The sequence below is a fragment of the Dipodomys spectabilis genome, unplaced genomic scaffold (genome assembly GCF_019054845.1).
Source record: "Dipodomys spectabilis isolate Male_0828 unplaced genomic scaffold, ASM1905484v1 ptg000210l, whole genome shotgun sequence".
Classification (NCBI taxonomy): domain Eukaryota; kingdom Metazoa; phylum Chordata; class Mammalia; order Rodentia; family Heteromyidae; genus Dipodomys; species Dipodomys spectabilis.
Window position 1 is genome coordinate 5,133,811 of NW_024870887.1, and position 20,916 is coordinate 5,154,726.

At 40.5% G+C, this 20,916-nt stretch overlaps 1 protein-coding gene across 1 annotated transcript in view; it reads right to left on the minus strand.

Annotated features, from left to right (window-relative positions):
* Positions 1–1,404: 1,404 nt before the first annotated feature.
* The window catches only part of Alk (ALK receptor tyrosine kinase), a 507,293-nt gene continuing 487,781 nt past the window's right edge, over positions 1,405–20,916 (minus strand). The window contains exons 26-28 of the mRNA XM_042696640.1: positions 12,800–12,934; positions 12,084–12,174; positions 1,405–2,244 (exon numbers count right to left, since the gene is read on the minus strand). Coding sequence (XP_042552574.1) covers positions 1,546–2,244; positions 12,084–12,174; positions 12,800–12,934 — 925 coding nt within the window. The 3' untranslated portion in view covers positions 1,405–1,545. The remainder of the gene's footprint in view (positions 2,245–12,083; positions 12,175–12,799; positions 12,935–20,916) is intronic.

Sequence of the window (20,916 nt, forward strand, 5' to 3'; positions counted from 1 at the left end):
AAGATGAAAGGTGCATGTGTACATCCACACATCCACACAGTCATTTTGCTTGGGAATGGTGGGTACTTAGCAAGGAACAAAAGCAAGTAACTGCTTTCCTCCTAAATTGATGCTTTAGCATAACCAGATGCCAGGGACAAACTAGACAGGAGAGTAGAGGAGGAAGAAGGGGAGGGGCAACAAAGAATAAATGAAGGGAAAACTTAAAAGATAAAAGCATTGTTACATAGGTATAAAATTTAATGGGTTTCCAATTCTGTTTCATCGAAATAAATTTCGTCTGAGGAAATCAGTTTGCGAATGACTATTATCATCAGTGTTGTTCTCGCTTCTCCACCATTCTTCACTATTCCATTCCTCATTGTCACCTCGAGGGAAAATTGTTCTCATCTGCATTCGATAGCTATACAAATCCTGAGTACTTCAACATAGCCTTAAGGGGGAAAGAACTCAGGGGAACAAAAAGGAAGGGTACCTCATTTGAAGTTTTCTAGAACCATTGGAGGACCAGTTCCTCCAATGGCCCAGCCCATCAGAAGGAGGGGCTCCAGTTTGGTGGGCTTAGCGGTTAGAAAGTTTGGGCCTCAGCTGTGTGAACACATGTTTACAAGTGGATATGTTTCTATGCTTCAATGTGTCACTGCTGCTGACAACTTCTGCTTTTCACGGATCAGATTTGAACTGTGGAAGGTTTGAAAGTAAGCAGTTTAAATCTTGAATTTTCAATCCAGTGGGAAACCTCACACTCATTTTTTAAAAATTTTTCATCAGAATGATTTTTTTCTTAAGGCATGAGGTATATCCATCAATAGAGTATCTGCCATCTCTGAACCTCTACTGGTGTCTTATCGTTCTCAAAGCACTTAGGATGTATGTATTTGACTTAGATGAGTATATACACCTTTTCTCTGTACTATGGAACTACTTACAACTGATTTTTTTTTTTTTTTTTTACAATTGGTGATGGGTCAGAACAATTAAAGCATCTAACCACCATTTAAAGTGATGGCTCAGTAAGTTGTCTATGATTTTTCTCTTCTGAGTAAAGAAGGTCTTTCTCCATGCTGAATCATTGCAATTGATTGCTTTATTTCTGTCCCCTCACCCCTCAGAATGATTCATGTCCACATCAACAAGGTAAGGGCAACATCTGTGCCTCGGACTGTGAGAGGTACAGCAGCTACTTCTGACTACACTGAAGCAGAGCACACACAAAACAGAAGAAAGCGGAAAGGGGTTACACAACAACCATGCATAAAAACCTTATGCAACCCATCTGGGCCTTGGAGTTTTTTGTTTTTTGAAATCACTCATCTTTATGGGATTTTTCTTCTTTCGAAAGAGTAAGATGAACCCATGCTCAAAACCTTTTTTTTTTTTTTTTTAAAGCATTGTGAAAATACAACTTTTTTTTTTTTAATGTGGCACTTTAAAACAGGTTGGCACAAAATGAAAATGACATTCAGTCTGTGGCTTATGGTGGAGACATTATATCTCTCTCTCCAAGGGAGAAGGGGGAAAAAAAGGAGTGAGTGTCCGATCGGCTCAGGGCCCAGGCTGGTTTACGTTGCTCTTGCTTTTCAGAATGGTGTCCTCATATTGACTAGCTCCAGGGGCGGCGGTGGCCTCTAAAGGTAAGCCTTGCTGTTGGTAGCCATAGTTGACATTCCCACAGGGGAAGTGGCGCAGCCGGAACAGAGGTACCTCCTTCATGCTGGCAGTCAGCGCGGACGGCTCCAGAAGCAGCGAGGCCCCTGGAAGTCGGCCAGTGGCCACGTTGGCTGGGACAGTACAGCCTCCCTCACGGCCCAGGCTCCTCTTCTCATGCGGCTCCTTCTTTGTTGGAGGATTGTTCTTTTTGGCCGGTTTCTCTGTAAACCAGGAGCCGTACGTTGGGTTCCACAAGCTGGTTGGCTTATTTCTGGATCCCTGGACCTTGTGCAGCTCCGATGGTGGGTTGGACTGAGAGAAAGCCATGTTTACGTGTCCCCCTTCCATGGGAAGCCCCCTGGGGACTCGCACAGAGACCTCAGAAGCTGTGGGTTTCTTCACAGCTTTGCCAGAGGATGCGGTGGACAGAGGCGCTGGGGCAGCTGGACCGCGTTCCTCCTGTTTTGCCTGTTGGGGAGACACGAGGAGCGGAGGCATCCCCTCCGGGTCTTTGGGCCTCATGGGCACTTTCTCCTCCTCTTCCAGAAGTGGGCCATATTCTATGGGCAGAGCAGTGTTGATGACATCAGGGTCCTATGGGAGCAGACATGATTGGTGACAACTTGGAATCACAGCATAGAAAAGGTTGGGCCTGAAGATAGCTTAAAGATAATCTTATCTAAATGTACTTTACAGATGAGACCTCCATTCAATATGTATTGAGGATATATTAATGCATGGAATGTGGGATCTGTATCAGGCAGATGTTGGGGGTACACACCTTATTGCCTGGGGCACAGGAGCTCTGCAGAACACAATTTTTACACAATTTTTTTTTTTTTTTTTGCTTATGTGGTGCTGAGGAATCGAACTCAGGGCCTCAGGCATGCAAGGCAAGCGCTCTACCACTGAGCCACCTTCCCAGCCCCTACACATTAATTTTTTGTGTGTGCTGGTACTTGGGCTTGAACTCAGGGTCTGTGCACTGCCCCTTACTTTGTCACTTCAGACTGGTACTCTGACACTTGAGCTACAGCTCTATTCAGGCTTTCTGGAAGTTAATTGGAGATAAAAGTCTCCTGGATTTTCCTGCCAGGGCTGACTTTGAATCTTGATCTTCAGATCTCAGCCTTCTGAATAGCTAGGATTACAGGTGTGAGCCACTGGTACCTGGTCAGACTATTTTTCTTTAAACCATATATTAAAAAAGTATTTCAGTCTATTTTCAATAAAATCTTCACTTAGAAAAGTTTGTATGTGCCACTTCAGTTGTGTGTGCTAAGGAAGAAAAGAGAGAGAGGAAGAGAGAGAGGGAGGATACCATGCTAGCTCTCTAGCCATCACTAGTTTCCATCATATTTGGCCAAGTTACTCTTGCTCTTCCTACAATGTAGCTCATCATTACACGTATTGCTCTCACCACGAAGGAGTTGTTTGGTTCAGATGTGATGAGCCCTTTGCCAGGTTCTGAAAGTCCTGGGCAAAACCATTCACCACGACATTGTGCTAGATGTCTTTTTGTCCCTTTTCTTAGCAGTACTTGATTGTAACAGACAAGCAGAAATTGTTGCTAGAAGTTTAGGGAAAATTTGTGGAGGAAAACGAGAAATTTAATTCATGAATGTTTTATACAAATTTAATTCAGTAATGTTTTATTCAAATGAGAAAAAGACCTTATAATCAGGGTTTCACAAGTACTTAGTAGTCAGTATTCATCAGTAAAAGGGTTTAAGAATGAAAAATAACTACCCTACAACCTTTTTAAAAATGCTTTAGATCCCTTCCTATTTCTTATTATATTCCATAGTGAGTTATTTAAAATCTGCAGGTGAAACTATCAGCTTTTGAGAGGGAGCTTACTTTGGAGAAAAACCAAAGATGGTAGGTAGGGAGAAAGGAGTGTATGTGCGTGCCTGCGTGCCTGCGTGCGTGCGTGCGCGCGCGCGCGTGTGTGTGTGTGTGTGTGTGTGTGTGTGTAATACATTCAGGTTACAATATAATAACCTAGAAAATGGTCAAGATGGTAGACTCGAGAGATGTGCCAGCCAAGAAACATCAAAACTTAAAACTCATGGGCTGGGAAGGTTGCTCAGTCATAGAGTGCTTGCCTCGCATGCATGAGGTCCTGGGTTCGATTCCTCAGTACTACATACGCAGAAAAAGCTGGAAGTGGTGCTGTGGCTCAAGTGGTAGAGCACAAGTCTTGAACTGAAGAGCTCAGGGACAGTGCCTAGGCCCAGAGTTCAGGCCCCACAACCGACAAAACAAAACTGAACAACCTCCCCCGCAAACCCCTTACAACTCAGAAGAGAAAACAACAGCAACAACAACAGAACCAATTAGTTCATGTAGCCAGGTCCCATCACAGCCTGCAGCTCTGTGTGGACCACGGCTTGGAGTGGCCTCTGCACAGTGAAGAGCCCCATAGAACTACATGCCGTACAGACCTGCACTTTGGGAAGCGTACCACACTGAACAGCCCTTAGATCAGTGCAGATCTCCAATCAGAGCAGCTCAGGGTTCAACCATGATCTTTGCTCAACTCAGATCTCCTCTTGGTGCATCCCACCTGGCAAGACTAAAGCTGTGAAACCCCAGGAAGGAGACTATGGGAAAGCCAAACACTGATTCACATACTCATTACCCGCAGGTGGTCAGTGAGAAGGGCTGGGGAGGAACTCAGCCCAGGGCTTAGAAGCAAACTGGGACATAGGAAGGTTGGGGAGAGAACATAAACAACAGACAGAATTCTGAGCTCAGAATCAAGTGTAGAAAGTGAAGGTTTAACCTCCTTCACTGTGTCAGTAATTGGCACTGGGGAGAGTGAAGGACAAGGGACCAAGTTTGGTTCTGGTACTCAGAAGTGGTATCAATCTCAGCCCATACCAGCCTTCGGCCAATTGCATCACATATTGGGTGTAGGTGAACCCAGAGAAAAAGATAAAGCCTTGGACCCCTTCTCAGAGACCACACCAGTCTCCACTCACACCATGCCCAAGGATTTAACATCCTGCCAGCCTGGGACAGAACGTGTAGCTAAGGCTTCCAGCCAAGCCCATCACCAATAGGACAAGAACTGGCCCCTTAAGGAATCCATACAGAAAGGGACAGAAAAGCGGTGCTCCAAACCAGAGTCCCACCCTGAGCAGACACACATACCTGATGGGAAGACATGCCTCAAGCCAATGCTACCTGGAACCAGAAACTATGTATCAGAAAGCCCCAATATCAGAGTTCTGCCCCCAAACTCAGCCACCAGTGCTGAGTAAAAGGTGGGGCTTTGGACCTCAGTATTGTTCATAGTGGGGCCTAACCCCAGGAATAATCTCTGCAGGGCCCTAGGGCTACCAGAGGACACAGGGGTCCCAAACCCCAGGAAAGGTCTCTATGAGACCTCTAATGCCAAGCAGGGGACACAGTGTGTGGAATCTAAAAGCACACATGTGCATCCCCATGCATTATGCTACCAGTGAGCTACAGATCTGCACACAGCCCAGCCCATTTGTGCATCCATGAAGGGGATGCTGCTGGCTTCCCACAGCACTGTGGGTCAGCACCTACCCACGCCTGACCTTATACTCTAAGCAGAATGCTGCTGGCCTCCAACAGAATTGGGGTAGGGAGATCTGCATCCAGTCAGACCCAAATGCCCATGCACCCACGTGTGAGAAGCCCATGCCTGCAGTATCAAGGATGCATCCTGACCACACAGCTTCAAAAGCCAGCCTGGTCATCTGTAACTGGGATGTCCCCACACATAGTACCTGGGGTATGTGTTTAGTTGACTCCCCAAAGCTCAGCTGGGCTTTACCTTGCATGATGCCCTTACCCACAGCACCAGGGGTTCTATGCCCAGCTGGCCCCAGAAACCTGCCTAAACATCTTAGTGCACGATGCCAACAACAGTCCACAACACCATGCTTTATACCTAACTGGGCAGACAGACTTCTGTGTGTCCCTGCTTAATACACCCTCAGACACAGTGTGGTCAGAACAGCACTCAGATGGACCTAAAAGCTGGCACATGCCTCTCTGGGGGACACAAACTGCACAGTACCCACAAGAAAACCAGAAAAGCATAGCCCATTGCCACTGACGCTAATACCTAACCTTAACAACCTCTTCAAACCCTGAACCCAGATGTGTAAATTGCAGTGAAAAAAGATCACAAAATTCATTAGCAATCAGGAGAACCCTACACAAGCCAACAATTCAGGGAAGTACTCTAGCCAAAGTAAAGAAGTGAGGGAGAACATAAGAACCATTAAACAATGATGAGAGAATTTGCTGATGAAATAAAAGGGAAGAGCAAAAAACAAATGGAAGAATGCAAGGAAGAAATGACCAAGAAAAGGCAGGACATCTAAGAAGGCACAGAGAAGAAGATATAAACATTACACACCTAAATGAAAGACAAATTAAAACCCTGAGAAGTGACATCTACAGAGCCTGGAAACATGAAAGGGTCTAGTCCCTATTGCAAAGCATAGGAAAAAAAAAACCACTCAGAACATTCCAGAGGAACACTGAAGAATTGACAGAGGGAGAACCATAAAAGGAGGGGGTAACAGTGCCCGACAAGAAATGTACTCATTACCTTACTGATGTCTGTAACCTCTCTGTACAGCATCTTTACAAGAAAATAAAAAAAAAAAAAGAATTGACAGATTCAGTCAAAAGAGCAAATTTACACTTAATTGGGATGGATGAGGGAGAAGAATTAAAAACTAAAGGCATCGAAAATCTATTTAACAAAATAAAAACACTTTGCCAATCTCAATAAAGAGAATCTCATCCACCTGACAGAGGCATACAGAACTCCTAGTAGACAAGATCCAAGAAGAAATACCTTTAGACACATTGTAGTGAAAACTTGGGACTTGAAAAACAAGGAATTAATTTTAAATGCAGAAAAAATCAGAGGGAACTTTATTATATTGGAAAGAAGATTAGAATTACTGCAGATTTCTCCACACAAACTCTTAATGCAAGGAGAGCCAGGAGCAGTATAATTCAAGCTCTGAATAACAATTGCCAACCCAAACTAGTATACCCAGCAAAGCTAATATTCACAACTGACAGGAAAACTAAAACTTTCCATGAGAAACAAAAACTAAAGGATTTCATGAATACTAAACCAGCACTAAGAGAAGTAAACAGTCTGAAGAAAACAGTCAAGGAAATACAGCATTGAATAAAAAATCACTAGAATACTAGAAAACACAAGAAGAGGAAAGAAATACATATAGGAAAGCAACAAAATGGCAGGAAACATGACATTCTCCATAGTAACATTAAATATCAATGGGCTCAACTCCCTAACCAAAAGATGTGAAGCAACAGATTGGATCAAAAACACAATTCAACCATTTGTTGTCTCTGTGAAACTCATCTCACAAATTCCTAGTGAAAGGATAGAAAAAGATCTTTCATACAATGCATCCTGCAAGAAGGCTGGAGTAGCCATACTAGTATCTGATAAAATAGACTTCTCATCAAAATCAGTATGAAAAGACAAGGAAGGTCATTACATATTAGTAAAGAGAATGATCCATGAAGATGGAATCACAGTGGTTAATATTTATGCACCAAATGGAGAACCTAAATACATTAAACCTTCTTAGACTTACAGAACATGATAGAACTCCTATACTATAATAGCGGGAGACTTCAACATCCCGCTCTCACCAAAGGACAAGTCAACCAAACAAAAGATCATCAAAGAAACTTCTGAATTAAGTGAAACCATAACCCAAATGGACTTAAAAGACATCTACAGAGTATTTTACCCAACAACTATATAATTCTTCTCAGCAGCACATGGAACATTCTCCAAAATTGACCATATCCTAGGATACACAGCAAGCCTGAGCAAATAGAAAAGGATCAGTGTAACTACCTGTATCCTATCTGTTCACAATAGAATTAAACTAGGTCTCAACAACAAAAAAATAGTGTAGAAAACACTAAAACACATGGAATCTGAACACCATCCTACTGAAAAATAGCTGGATCACTGAAGAAATAAGGAAATCAGAAGCTTCTTGCAATTCAATGAAAATATAAGCACATCATACCGGAACCTCTGGGATACAGTAAAAGCAGCGTTGAGAGGAAAATTCATAGCTCCAAGTGTGCACATGAAGAAAACAGAAACAGTGTAAGTAAATAAGGTTCTGATGAAACTAAATCTACTAGAAAAAAAAATGAAACCCCAAACTACTAGGCAGAGATAGTAAAGATTAGGGCAGAAATCAACGAACTAAAAATCTGTATGTAAAAAATCAATGAAAATCTTTGAAAAAAATGAGTAAAATTGACAGACCACTAGCTAAATTGATGAAGAAAAGAGATTAGAGATTCCAAAGGAATTAGAGATTCCAACAGAAATTTTACAACAAATATCCAAGAAATCCAAAGCATTATGAAGAACTACTTTCAACACCTATAAAATAAGAAGGAAAATCTAGTAGAAATGGATAAATTTCTAGACACATACAAACTTCCTAAGCTGAACCAAGAAGACAGGCCCATAATGTGCACTGAAATTGAGTATTCCAACAAGGAAAAGCCCAGGTCCTGATAGATTCACAGCTAAATTCTATAAGACCTTTAAAGCTGAACTGACACTGGTACTCCTCAAACTTTTCCATGAAATAGAAACAGAAGAATCAGTTCCAAACTCATTTCATGAAGCCAGTACCACACTCATTCCAAAACGAGGTAGGGATTCAATGGGAAAAGAGAAGCTGTAGAGTAAGCTCTCTGATGAACACACACACAAGCTCTTCAATAAAATACTAGCCAACAGAATTCAGCAAGTGGGCTTATTCCAGAGATACAAGACTGGTTTAACATATGTAAAGCAATAAGTGTAATATATCATATCAACAGAGCCAAACACAAGAGCCACATGTTCATCTCAATAGAACACAAAAGGCCTTCATCAAAGTCCAACTTCCATTCATGTTGGAAGCTCTGGAGAAGCTAGGAATAGAAGGAACAAAAATAATAAAGGTTACATATGATAGACTAATAGCCAACATCCTACAGAATGGTGAAAAATTGAAACCACTTCCTGGGGAAAAAACTATCCCTATTGCAAATTACATGATCTCACATCTAAAGGACCCAAAAGACTCCATCCCGAAGCTCCTAGAGCTGATAATTTTGGCAAAGTAGTGAGATACAAAATTAACCTAAAAAAATCAGTAGCCTTTCTGTATACCAAGCAGAGAGGGAAATCAGGAAAACAATTCCATTTATGACAGCATCAAAAGTGAAATAAAACACCAGGGAATAAATCCAAGCAAGTAAGTAAAAGAACTTTACGGTGAAAACTATAAAAAAAATTGAAGAAAGAAATCAAAGACATCATCAGGAAATGGAAACACCTTCCATGTTCATGGACAGATAGAATTAATATTGTAAAAATGACCATGCTGCCAAAAATGATTTACAAACTTAATACAATCTCCATCAAAATCCCAATGAAGTTCTTTGCCAAGACAGAGAAAACTATCCAAAAATTTATATGGAACAACAAAGATCTCAAATAGCCAAAGCAATTCTAGGCAAAAAAAAAAAAAAAGCTGGTGTTATTATCACAATCCCAGATCTCAAGCTCTATTACAGAGCTATAACAAAAACAGCTTGGTATTGGCACAAAAAATAGAGCTGAGGATCAACGGAACAGACTAGAAGACACATAAATAAAACTATATACCTACAGTTACCGGATATTTGATATTTGATATATGGTGGAAAAAAGATAGACTCTTCAATCATTAATGTTAGGAAAACTGAGCATCCATGTGCAGAAAACTAAAAGTGGACCCCTGTTTGTCACCATGAACTAATATCAACTCAAAGTGGATCAAAAACCTCAATGTCAGACCTAAAACGTTGAAATTACTACAAGAGGCATAGGCATAGGCATAGGTAAAAACTTTTTGAAAAGAGCCTCAGGGCACAGCAGGAAGGAGAGAGACTTGACTAGTGGACTACATTAAAATAAAAAGTTTCTTCACAGGAAAGGACAGAAAGTAACCAAGAGATTGGGAGAAAATCTTTAACAGCAACACAACAGAGAAAAGCCTAATATTCAAAATATACAAAGGAGCTCAAGAAACTAACCTTTCCCAAAGCCAGTAAACTAATCACTGAATTGGGAAAGGAGTTAAAGAGAGACTTCTCAGAAGAGGTAAGAATGGCAAAGAAACACATAAGGAAATGCTTGTCATCCCTGGCCATAAAGGAAATGAAAATCAAAACAACTCTGAGATTCCATCTCACCCCAGTTAGATTGTCCAACATGATGGATTCGAACAAAACACACATTGGTGAAGATGTAGGGATGTTGGTGGGAATGTAAACTAGTACAACCACTCTGGACAGGTTCCTCAAAAAACTAAACACAGATCTTTCTTATGACCCAGCCATTCAATTCCTGGGCATCTACCCAGAACACCCCAAGCCCAGGTACTATATAAACACTTGCACAGGTATGTGCATTGCTGTTCACACCAGCCAAGTTATGGAAACAGCCTAAATGCCCTACAATAGATGAGTGAATCCAAATAAAGTGGTACCTGTACACAGTGGACTTTTTCACAGGCATTCGAAAGAATAATATGCCATTTGTAGGGAAATGGATGGATCTAGAACAAATCATGTTAAGTGAGGTAAGCCAAGCTCAGATAGACAAAGGGGAGTATATTTTCTCTCATATGCAGAAGGTAGATCTAAAATATACCAAGACATGATCACTTCTATAGGACTCTAGGCTTTCACACACGATGAGACCAAAAGGATACTCTCAGGGAAGGAATACAAAGGTGTAAGGCCTATGTGCCTCTGATCATAAGAAATAATCTTTATCAAAATAAACTCCAGGAAATAGAAACAAGAGGTTTCATCTTTGTTGCTTTTGTTTTCTTTTCCAAGTCTTGTCTGTTCATTTATCTGTCTTTGGGAGGGTAAAGAGGGGTACAGAAATGGAGAGACAAAGGGTGAACAAATGCAGCAGTGGTACTGGACACTAGATTGAAAATGAACTAAACAACTTGTAGATGGGGAAGGCAGGGAAAAACTGGGAGAGAGTGAAGGAAGGAATGACATTGTCCAAAGAGAAATGTACTCATTACCTGACTTACATAACTGTAACCTCCGTATAATAACAACAAACGCAATATAATACTTTAAAGCTCATTCAACAACGTTTTCTGAAAGAAGTCCATTAACTTGGTAAGTGAAAGCCATACAGACAAAGAGAATGCTCAGCTTCCTGCTGGGCTGAGAGGCTGTGCAGGCAGGACAATGAGTCTAGATAGGAGAGAGTATCTGTCTTTTGTCCCACTCATGGAATTTAGAAAGGTAGTGGCTACTTTTTTGACTCTTCTGAAATCTCCTCAGAGTTAGATATCCTAGCACAAGAGTCCGAAGCTAGGGAAAGAAAACAGATACAAGGAAGAGACAGCCTGGCAACACAGTCGGGGAGGGGAACTGGTGATGCCTGGAGATCAGAGGAAGCTCTTCCTACACTCTATCTCATTGTTCATGTACAGTGCTCACAATGCAGGGATTCTTTGGTTCAGATATGATGGGGCGGGGGATGCTGGGAATGGCTGCAGGTGCAGGCACGTTTATACATGAGACAAAGAGGAAACAACTTCCTGCTAACCTCTATATGCTTGGTGTAATGTTGATTTGCTGAAGACCGGGGGAGGAAGTGACAATTCAATGGACCAAAGGCACAGGAGAAGGATCTACAGGGACCTTGGGATTGCTAGAAAATGCAACTGGACAATTTCTCCAAACCTAACTACTCACCTGTAGAAGGGGATGAATATAGAAGAAAATCCTCAATAAAACTAAAAATGAAATAACATAATGGTGATTTGTGTAACATGTCTACACACGTACTCCTGATGGGTGATATCAAAATGTCTCCAGATTATTTAGAACATTCATTCCCTCAATACTTCCATTCCTTGTCACATATATAGTTGGACATACGATTTAGCAATTGTATGCTGTTGTTTATTTTATATGCTATTATTTTTCCAGACAAGCTATGAATTATTTGAGAGTAGGTGAATCATAGTTCTCTGAGCCTCGAGTTTCATCTAATAAAACACTGGGCATCCAGCGGGGACTTACTTGTACTTGTGAATTGAGTTGATTTCCTACTCCTTCTGTTTGACCCTCTATGGCTCTGTTTGATGAAAGTGGAAGCTACTGGCATTTGTTTGTGTGAAATGGACAAACAAGTATCAATCACTTCATTCTATAAAATGGATATTCATTCTCATGATCACTGTTATAGTTTAATCTTTCATGTCATATTTCAGAGTCTGCTGTCTTCATGATTTTTCTCCATATACTGTAGATTTAACTAACAAATGCCATCTGAAGGAAGAAAATGTTTATACCTGGGTGCAGTATTCAATCCTCTCCAAAATGATGGCAAAGTTGGGCCTGTCTTCAGGCTGATGTTGCCAGCACTGAGTCATTATTCGATATCTGAAAGAATAAGCACAGTAATTGAAGTCAGGAGATACTGGGAGATAGAAAAGACATTTCTCCCAGCCAGGTATGGTGTCCATCTTTGAGGCTGTCAACTCATCTAGGACCTACAAGGTTGAGATGCTGCCTCCTGCTGGTAGCCTGGGGAACCATGCTCAGGTGCAAGGCTTTATAATGCCAAAGCTCATTAAATATGACAGATTAAATACAACTCCCTTTTCCCATCCCTTAATTGAAGCCACTTTGGGAGAGCAATATTCTACATCACATTTGCCTTGTTCTGGGAAGGAAGTGAGAGCTGCCAGACAGGACAGCAGAAAGTGCAGGGAATAGAAAATGTAAGGGAGATTCAGACATCGAGTACTGAGTAGCAGGGATCCAGTGTGGAACACATAGTTCTCAGGGTACCGCTACCGGTGTAGTCCTGGAGAGGCTATAATCTCCAGTAAGACAGGGGATACCTTTTCTGAGGTAGAAGACTAACTCATCTACTGGGGTCACACACACATTTCTATCTTAAGAGCATATTACACGAAACAGCTTTCAACTCTGCTTTAAAGACACATATGTGGCCCAGATTTGAAAAGAGAACTGCTTGAAGAAATGTTTCTAAGAGTCATACACAGGCCCAGGGCAGTTCTTAGGTGGATCCATCCGTCCTCCACTGGTGACGAATTCCAGCACTTCTTGGTTGCTTTTGCTGGGATATGGCATGTACCCGAGGGAAAAGATCTCCCACAGCAGCACTCCGAAGGACCTGGCCGTAGGGCAGAAGACACAGGCAGGGATGTAGATACGAGTGCACACACATTGAGTCTTTCTTTCTTTTTAAAAAATTATCTTTAAGTAGTTGGAAAAGGGACATATTCAACAAAGTGGTTTATGAATTCAATGCGTCTGGATCGTCACCCCTTTCAACATTCTCACTCATCTTTCCTGTACTTTCTTATTTTTGCAGGATATATAATGATTTTTTTTTTTTGTCAGTCGTGGGGCTTGAACTTTGGGCCTGGGCGCTGTCCCTCAGCTCTTCAGCTAAAGGCTAGCACTCCACCACTTGAGCCACAGCACCACTTCCATTTAACTGAGTGGTTTATTGGAGATTAGTCTTGTGGACTTTCCTGCTGGGCTGGCTTTGAACTGCCATCCTCAGATCTCAGCCTCCTGAGTAGCTAGGATTATAGGCGTGAGCCACCGGTGCCTGGCTTATGAAAAGTTTGACTGCATTCTCCTTGCTTTTTCTCTTCATTCTCACCTTAATCTGTTTCTCCCTTTCCCATAAAAGAGGGTGCCAAGATGCAGAAACTCAAAGGAATGAAGGAGAAGGTACCACATGGGACTCTCCATTGAAAGATAACCACCAGTAATATTTTTTTGGTTTCAGTCACATTTCTATGCTTTTTTTTTTTTTTTTAACATTGCAGTTTAAAAAAGTGGGGGAAGAAGTTTTCCAGGAAGATTTCTAAGAGAATAGAACTCAAATATTTGATTTTGGAAAAATCTAACCAGAGCATTTTTCTTGTGAGATGTTCACTGAGGGTTAAAAATCCCTTATTTTAGAATTCTTAGCTTGTTCATGAGTTCCCAGTTTGGTAGTAGGCTGTTCCTTTCACCCTATTGGTCAACTTGGAATAGCAGGGGAAAAACAGAGGAATCACATGATCCTATCACATTCGTAGAGGACAAATTGAATAATGATAGGCACTAGAGCCCACAAGCTGTGTAGACCAAAGAGGAGCAAACAAACACATGCACACACATACAAAGACAGCCCTCTGTCATAGCCATTTATTTCAAAGTTAAAAATAAGAATTCCTGCTATCTTTAATTCTATCCTGGAGCTTTCAAGAAATAATTTGTGGTTTATAACAATTGTGAGATCCCTAAATTAATATTTTTTTGAGAAAGAAATAGAACAAGTTTCTGTAAAGGTACTTCAAGAGAAAAAAAATGAAAGATGAAAAAATTAGAAATTTCTATAGAGCAGATGAAAAAAAAACCCTAATTGCAGTTATATTCAACATGCAATTTCAAACCTGGATATGTATTTTTTTTGTATTCCATTATCACACAGACATTTTCCTTGCTAATACATTTTGGAAACAGCGTTTGAAATGGTTGTCAAATATCCCATTGAGCAGTTGTGCCCTAATTTGTCTTATCAAATTGTCTTCAATTTTCAAACTATTTAAAATGCCATGATGATGTTCATCTCTGCTAAAAGGAGGATTTCCTCAGGATTAATTCTGTCATTACTATGCTAGGATAAGTTCATGAAATCAAGAATAATTCTAGTATATCAACACGATCAAACGAATGAAAATATTGAGAAATGTGATTTCCAAACACATTACTATATTCATTTCTCAGCACTGCCCAGAGTACAGCAGATACTCTCCTCTACACTGTGTGTGATTTACTATGAGAACTTCTCCTGAAAATAAAACTTGATGAGGAGTATCCAACATCATTGGTTAACACGATGGACTATTTTTACAATGTTTGTGAGTTTACTTTATGTTTGTTATCTTATAGTTTTTTTAGCCCATTTTTATGTTATTTTGGTTATCACATTTCCTTTTTTTTGTTTGTTTTTTTGTCATGCAACTTCCCGTTCTCCCCCCACCCCCCACCAGCCTTGGTGTGATTTAAACTCAGTATCTCATTCTTGCTAGGTAGGGACTCTACTATTTGATTCAGATTTCCAGCCATTTTTTGCTGATTTTTTAAAAAAAGATAGACTCTTGCATTTTAGCCTGAGCTGGTCTTTAATCATGATCTTGATTTCCACCTCCTGGGTAGCTAGGATTATAGGCACATACCAGTGTATCTGGCTACGTTCTTTACATGTGCAAAAGATATTAGTCTTTCCTCAAAAATTCACTCTTCTATTAGTTGCTTTCTAATTTTACTTTCTAACATGATAAACATTTTTATATTTAGGTAGTTAAGTCTATAAAATTTTCTATGAGCACTGATTTTAGGTAGTTAAATCTATAAACATTTTCTATGATCACTGATTTTATAATCATGCAATGCTTTCTTCACCAAAGATGAGATATTTGCTGTTTTCTCATAGTTGTGTTTTTTTTTTTTTCTCTTCTCAGATTAAATGGGAATTTAACTTGGTGTGTACTATGAGGAACTAAATTAACTTTTCTAAACAATTACTCCTTCATTAAGTAATATTTCTTATACCTATTGATTGATGATTGAAAACAGGTCCATTTTTGACTTATCTATTCATCTCATCTATTTCTCAGCTTCTTGCTTTAAGACAATTCTGTTTTACTTTATTTTTGTGCCAATCTTGGGGCTTGAATTCAAGACCTAGGTGGTGTTCCTGAGCTGTTTTGCTCAAAGCTAGCCCCCTACCACTTGAGCCACAGCTCCACTTCTGAGTTTGTTTTGGTGGTTAACTGGAGATAAGAGTTTCAGAGATTTTCCTGCTTGGCTATTTTAAACAGCAATCCTCAGATTTCAGCCTCCTGAGGATTAGAAACATGACTAACTGGAGATAAGAGTTTCAGAGATGTTCCTCCTTGGCTGGGTTGAACAGTAATCCTCAGATTTAAGCCTCCTGAGGATTAGAAGCATGAATCACCAGTGCCCAACTCTGCTTTGCTTTTCATGTATTTGTTTTTACTATATATGTAAAGTGTTTCCTCTTATTTTTTCTGATTTCTTGCTTTTATTTTAACTGACTTATGAGGTGATTTTTAGGACTATGTTCCAAATCAATTTTGTTTGGCATTTTGATTAAAAATTTATTTGAAATCCTAAATTCCTAAAGGATCAACATTTATTAATTTGCCAGTCTTGGGGCTTGAACTCAGGGCCTGGGCACTGTCTCTGAGCTTCTTTCCCTCAAGAGTAGTGCCCTTCCACTTGAGCTACAGTACCACTTCTGGCTTTTTTCTGAGTAGTTTATTGGAGATAAGAATCTCATGGACTTTCTTGCCTGGGCTGGCTTTGAACTGTGACCTTCAGATTTCAGCCTCCTGAGTAGCTAGGATTACAGGCATGAACCATGAGCACCTGGCAATATTTTATTTTATTTATTTATTTTTGTCTTTCTTTTTATTGTCAAGGTGATGTACAGAGGAGTTACAGTTACATAAGTAAGGTAATAAGTATATTTCTTGTCAAACTTGTTACCCCTTCCCTCATTTAATATTTTATTTTTTAAAGGAATATTTTATTATGTTTTATTGTAACTTGAAAAACTAGAGAAAAACTATTTTCAAGAAAGGAAATTTAATAAAGACAAAATGGTAAAAATTAGAAATATAAATGTTCAAATCTAAAGATTTGAAATTTAATGAAAATTTCTTAGAAGTCATTGCTCTTAAAAAAAATTCTCTCTCTCTTTTTTTTTTTTGTTGGTCATGGGGCTTGAACTCTGGGCCTGGGTGCTGTCCCACAGCTCTTCAGCTCAAGGCTAGCGCTCTACCATGTGAGCTCCAGCGCCATTTCCAAAAATTCTCATTAAAAATATTTTTATTATCTTTAAGTAGTTGTACAAAGGATTTGCATTTAACAAAGCAGTTTATGAATACAGTGTGTCTTAACCAACCCTCCTCTTCTCTTACTTTTCTTCCGAGTAGCTAGGAATACAGGTGTGAGCCACTAGCACCTGGCCTTTTTTTTTTTTTTTTAAATAAATCCTGTCTTTAATGTCTGGAAGTAGCTTTCTGTTGTTAATCACTGCTGACATAAAAATTATAGGGAACTATACTTTTATGGAACATAAAACACTCTTGTTGTCATCTTGGTGAAATTTCAGATATTGTTGTGAAGAAGATTGGTCAAAGGTGTTTTCCATATTTTGAAGATGAGCAGGTTGTAGCAGAGACTGTGACAATACAGGCCTAACACAGATGGGACTAGACTGCCAGAGCTCTTGACTGTGTTGTGTACTAATTGCCTGCACATATATTTTGCCTCTCTAGTGGTCTTTAAGCCCTCCCTAGCAAAGCATAACAGCAAAAATCAAACAAGCAAGAAGCTGGCTTGAAGAATTTTAGCTATACATTTTCTTTCTGTCTAGAGTTAGTTTTTTTTTCTTTTATTAGCCTACAGTAGTTGTACAAAGGAGTTTCATTGTGCTATTTTCATACCTGCATAGAAGATATTTCAAATTTACCTAACTAGCTAGATTTAGTAGACAGATATGATGATTAAATATAAATGATATTTAGATAGATAGATAGATCTTTGAGATAAGTAGATATCAGCGTCTTTTGAGAGAATCTAGATGTTATTTCACCTTTGGGACAGCACTCCTTTTTTTCTGAATAAATAAAATAGATACACAAAAACCCCATCTTTAGCTCTTCTTCCCTCCCTTCCCTTCACTGAGGTTCCAATGTATTTTCCTGGTGTACTTTGACATTCTCTAAGAATGTGAGAAGGCATAAAATATGAAGATTCTATATTACAGACTTAATTTTTGCATTGTAAAATTATTAACAAGTTTTTGGTACTTGGTACTTGTTACTTGGACTTACGCTCAGCGCCTTGTCTTCTCACTTATTTTTTCCACTCAAGGATGGCACTCTAGGACTTTAGCCACATTTCCATTTCTGACTTTTTGCTAATTAATTAAAGATGAGAATCTCATGGACTTTTCTGCCCATGCTGGCTTCAAACAATGATCCTTAGATCTCAGACTTCTGACTCGATAGGATTATAAGTGTGAGCCACCAATGCCTGGCTTTATACCTGAGTTTTAAACTACTCCTTTTTTTTTTTTTTGTAGTTTACTCCTCCCTCTTCTTGCACTGAGTGTAATTTTTGTAATACACACGTATCAATGTTAATATAGAATTTTTTTATATTGCTGAGCTATTTTCCAAGATAAAAATGAACAGCCTATTACCTAATGCTGGTGGCTCATGATCATAATCAGATACTCAGGAGGCTGAAATCTGAGGATTGCTATTTGAAGCCAGTCTGCACAAGAAAGCCAGTAAGACTGTTATTGTTACTTAACCACCAAAATGCCAGATGTGGTGGAGGTGTGGCTCAAGTGGTAGAGTGTCAATCTTGAGCAAAAAAGGCTAGGGACTGCATCTAGGCCCTGAGTTTAGGCCCCAGGACACATTCTCTCTCTCTCTCTGTCTCTCTCTCTGTCTCTCTCCCTCTCTCTCTCTCTCTCTTTCTCACACTCACACACAAACACAAGCATTATGAACAGCTTATCTTTCTATCTGTTGCTCATGGGAGAGTTGGGTTGTTTTTGTCTTTTCTGTATTTCAACAATGAGCCAATGAACATCTCTTCCCAAGAGTATTTGTGTCAACCTTTCATGAATGGTGGTACTTAAGAGCAGAACCAATGGGCCATAGCTATGCATGTGTTCAGAACCATTACTAAGTTCTCTTCTGCCTCTGGGTAGGTTAGGTGACTGATATTCCACCTTTGGTGCACAAAGGAATTTTCTAGAGAGTCTATTAAAACACAGATTACTGGGTCCCACTCCCAAGCATTTCTGTCATATTAGGCCTGAGGTGGGGGCTGCGAGTTTGGACTTCTAATGAGTTGCCAGGTGATGTTTCGGCTGCTGATGCAGGGACCCCACTTTAAGCTATTCCATGCTCTGCACTCTCTTTTATCTGTGAGTGTTTCCACGGTTAGTTTAGTCTACTTGTTAGCATGCACAATCTTCACTACCACTGGTGTGGAAGTCCATGGCGTGTGATCTCATGTGCCTCTTTATTTTTGGGTCCGGTCGTGGGGCCTGAACTCTGGGCCTGGGCGCTATCCCTCAGCTCTTCAGCTCAAGGCTAGCGCTCTACCACTTGAGCCACAGCGCCACTTCCGGCTTTTTTTTTCTGCTTATGTGGTGCTGAGGAATCGAACCCAGGGTCTCAAGCATGCAAGGCAAGCGCTCTACCACTGAGCCACCTTCCCAGCCCGTGTGGCTCTTTTTTTTTACCCATGGCACTTGGCATTTGGTGAGTACTTTGACTCATGAGATTTATATCTGATTCTGGGAAATCTTGAATTATTTCCATATTTTTATTCTCTTCACTTCTTTCTTTCTGTGACTCCCATCTCATCAATTTAATGGATCGAATGTTCTAATTGTCTCAATTTTCTTCTCTTTTCTTTCCTATGTAACTATTCTTTTAGCGTTGTTTTATTCTTCCAGAAGATTTATTTAACTGTATATTCCAATCCATCCATTACTTTTAATATTTCTGTCATCATATATTTAAAGAAAATGAATGTTAGCCAGACATGGATGGCTCATGCCTGGAATCCTAGCTACTCAGGAAGCTGAGAACTGAAGATCAAGGTTCAAAGTCAGCCTGAGTAGAGAAGTCCAATTAACCAGCAAATTTGGTGTCACTTGACTGACCGCATGGTGTCGGCAGGGAGTGCTCCCTCCGAAGGCTCTTAGGGGAGAGTTTGTTGCAGGCTTCTCCCAGCTTTTGGTAACAGCCAGAACCCCTTGAGCCCACATCTGTGCTGCCTCTTCCTTCACTGAGGGTAGCATTTACTATTCCTTCTTGGGCTGAAGATAGAGGTCAATGAAGGACCCATGTGATGACATTTGCTCCTAGAAAACTACCTCTTGTCAAGATTGTCATCTTAATTCATCCTTTCCCTCTTCTTCCTCTCACTTCTCTTATTGTTACTCCTCCTTTTCCTCCTCTCCTCTCTTTTTCCTCCTTTTCCTCTTCCTCCTCTTTCTTCTGTTTCTCTTCCTCCTACTAGGGGCTGAACTCACATGCCCAGTCCTTTTTGTTTCTGAGATAAGCTTCTACTAACTTTCTCTGAATTTGCCTTGAACATTGATCCTCTTGTTTCTTTTTTCCTATTTGTTGCCAATCCTGGGCCTTGAACTCAGGGCCTGAGTGTTGTCTTGAACTTCTTTAGCTTAAGGCTAAAGAAGTTTGAGCCACAGCTCAAACTTTGAGCCACAGCCACCACTTTGAGCCACAGCTCCACTTCCCGCTTCTTTGGTAGTTTAGTGGATATAGAGTCTCATAGACTTTCCTGCCTGGGCTCAAACTGTGATCCTCAGATCACAGTCTCCTGAGTAGCTAGGGTTACAGGTGTGAGCCACGGATGACGAGCTTACTTCTGTTTCTTGAGTAGCTGGTACTACAAGCCTGTATCATCACATCCAGCCTTCCTTTTCTTCCAAGCTAACAATGGTGAGCTTCTGGGATTAAGATCTTTGGTGCTCAGTCTACTACACTGGTGACCTCATTGTCAGTATCTTCAATGCTTATTTCCCCCAGGACTTCCCCTCCCTGCCTGTTCTTGGTGCTGAGAACAATCCATCTTTATATAGACACACTTCAGAAGAAAGTTCTTCTGTTGCCACACACCTGTGGCTCATGCCTATAATCTCAGCTATTCAAGAGGCTGAGGCCTGGAGGTTCAGTTTGAGGTCAGGCTTGGTCAGAAAAGTCTACAAGACCTCACATCCAATTAACCAGCAAAATGTTGAGCTAGAGGCATGACTCAAATGGTAAATCACCAGTCATAGGCAAGAAGGCTAAGCAAGAGTGAGAGGTTCTGAATTCAAGACCTAGCACTGGCATCAGCATTTAAGGAAAGAAAAGAAAATATCCTGGCATAGTTCTTAGAGTACCACTCCCTTGCTGAGGTTTATGTTCCTAAGACCTAAGGGACTTAGTTGAATCTCCCTGGAAAGAGAATCTCAGACTTGATGATGGAGATGGGGGCGGGAATGGTGTGTGTGTGTGTGGGGGGGGGTGA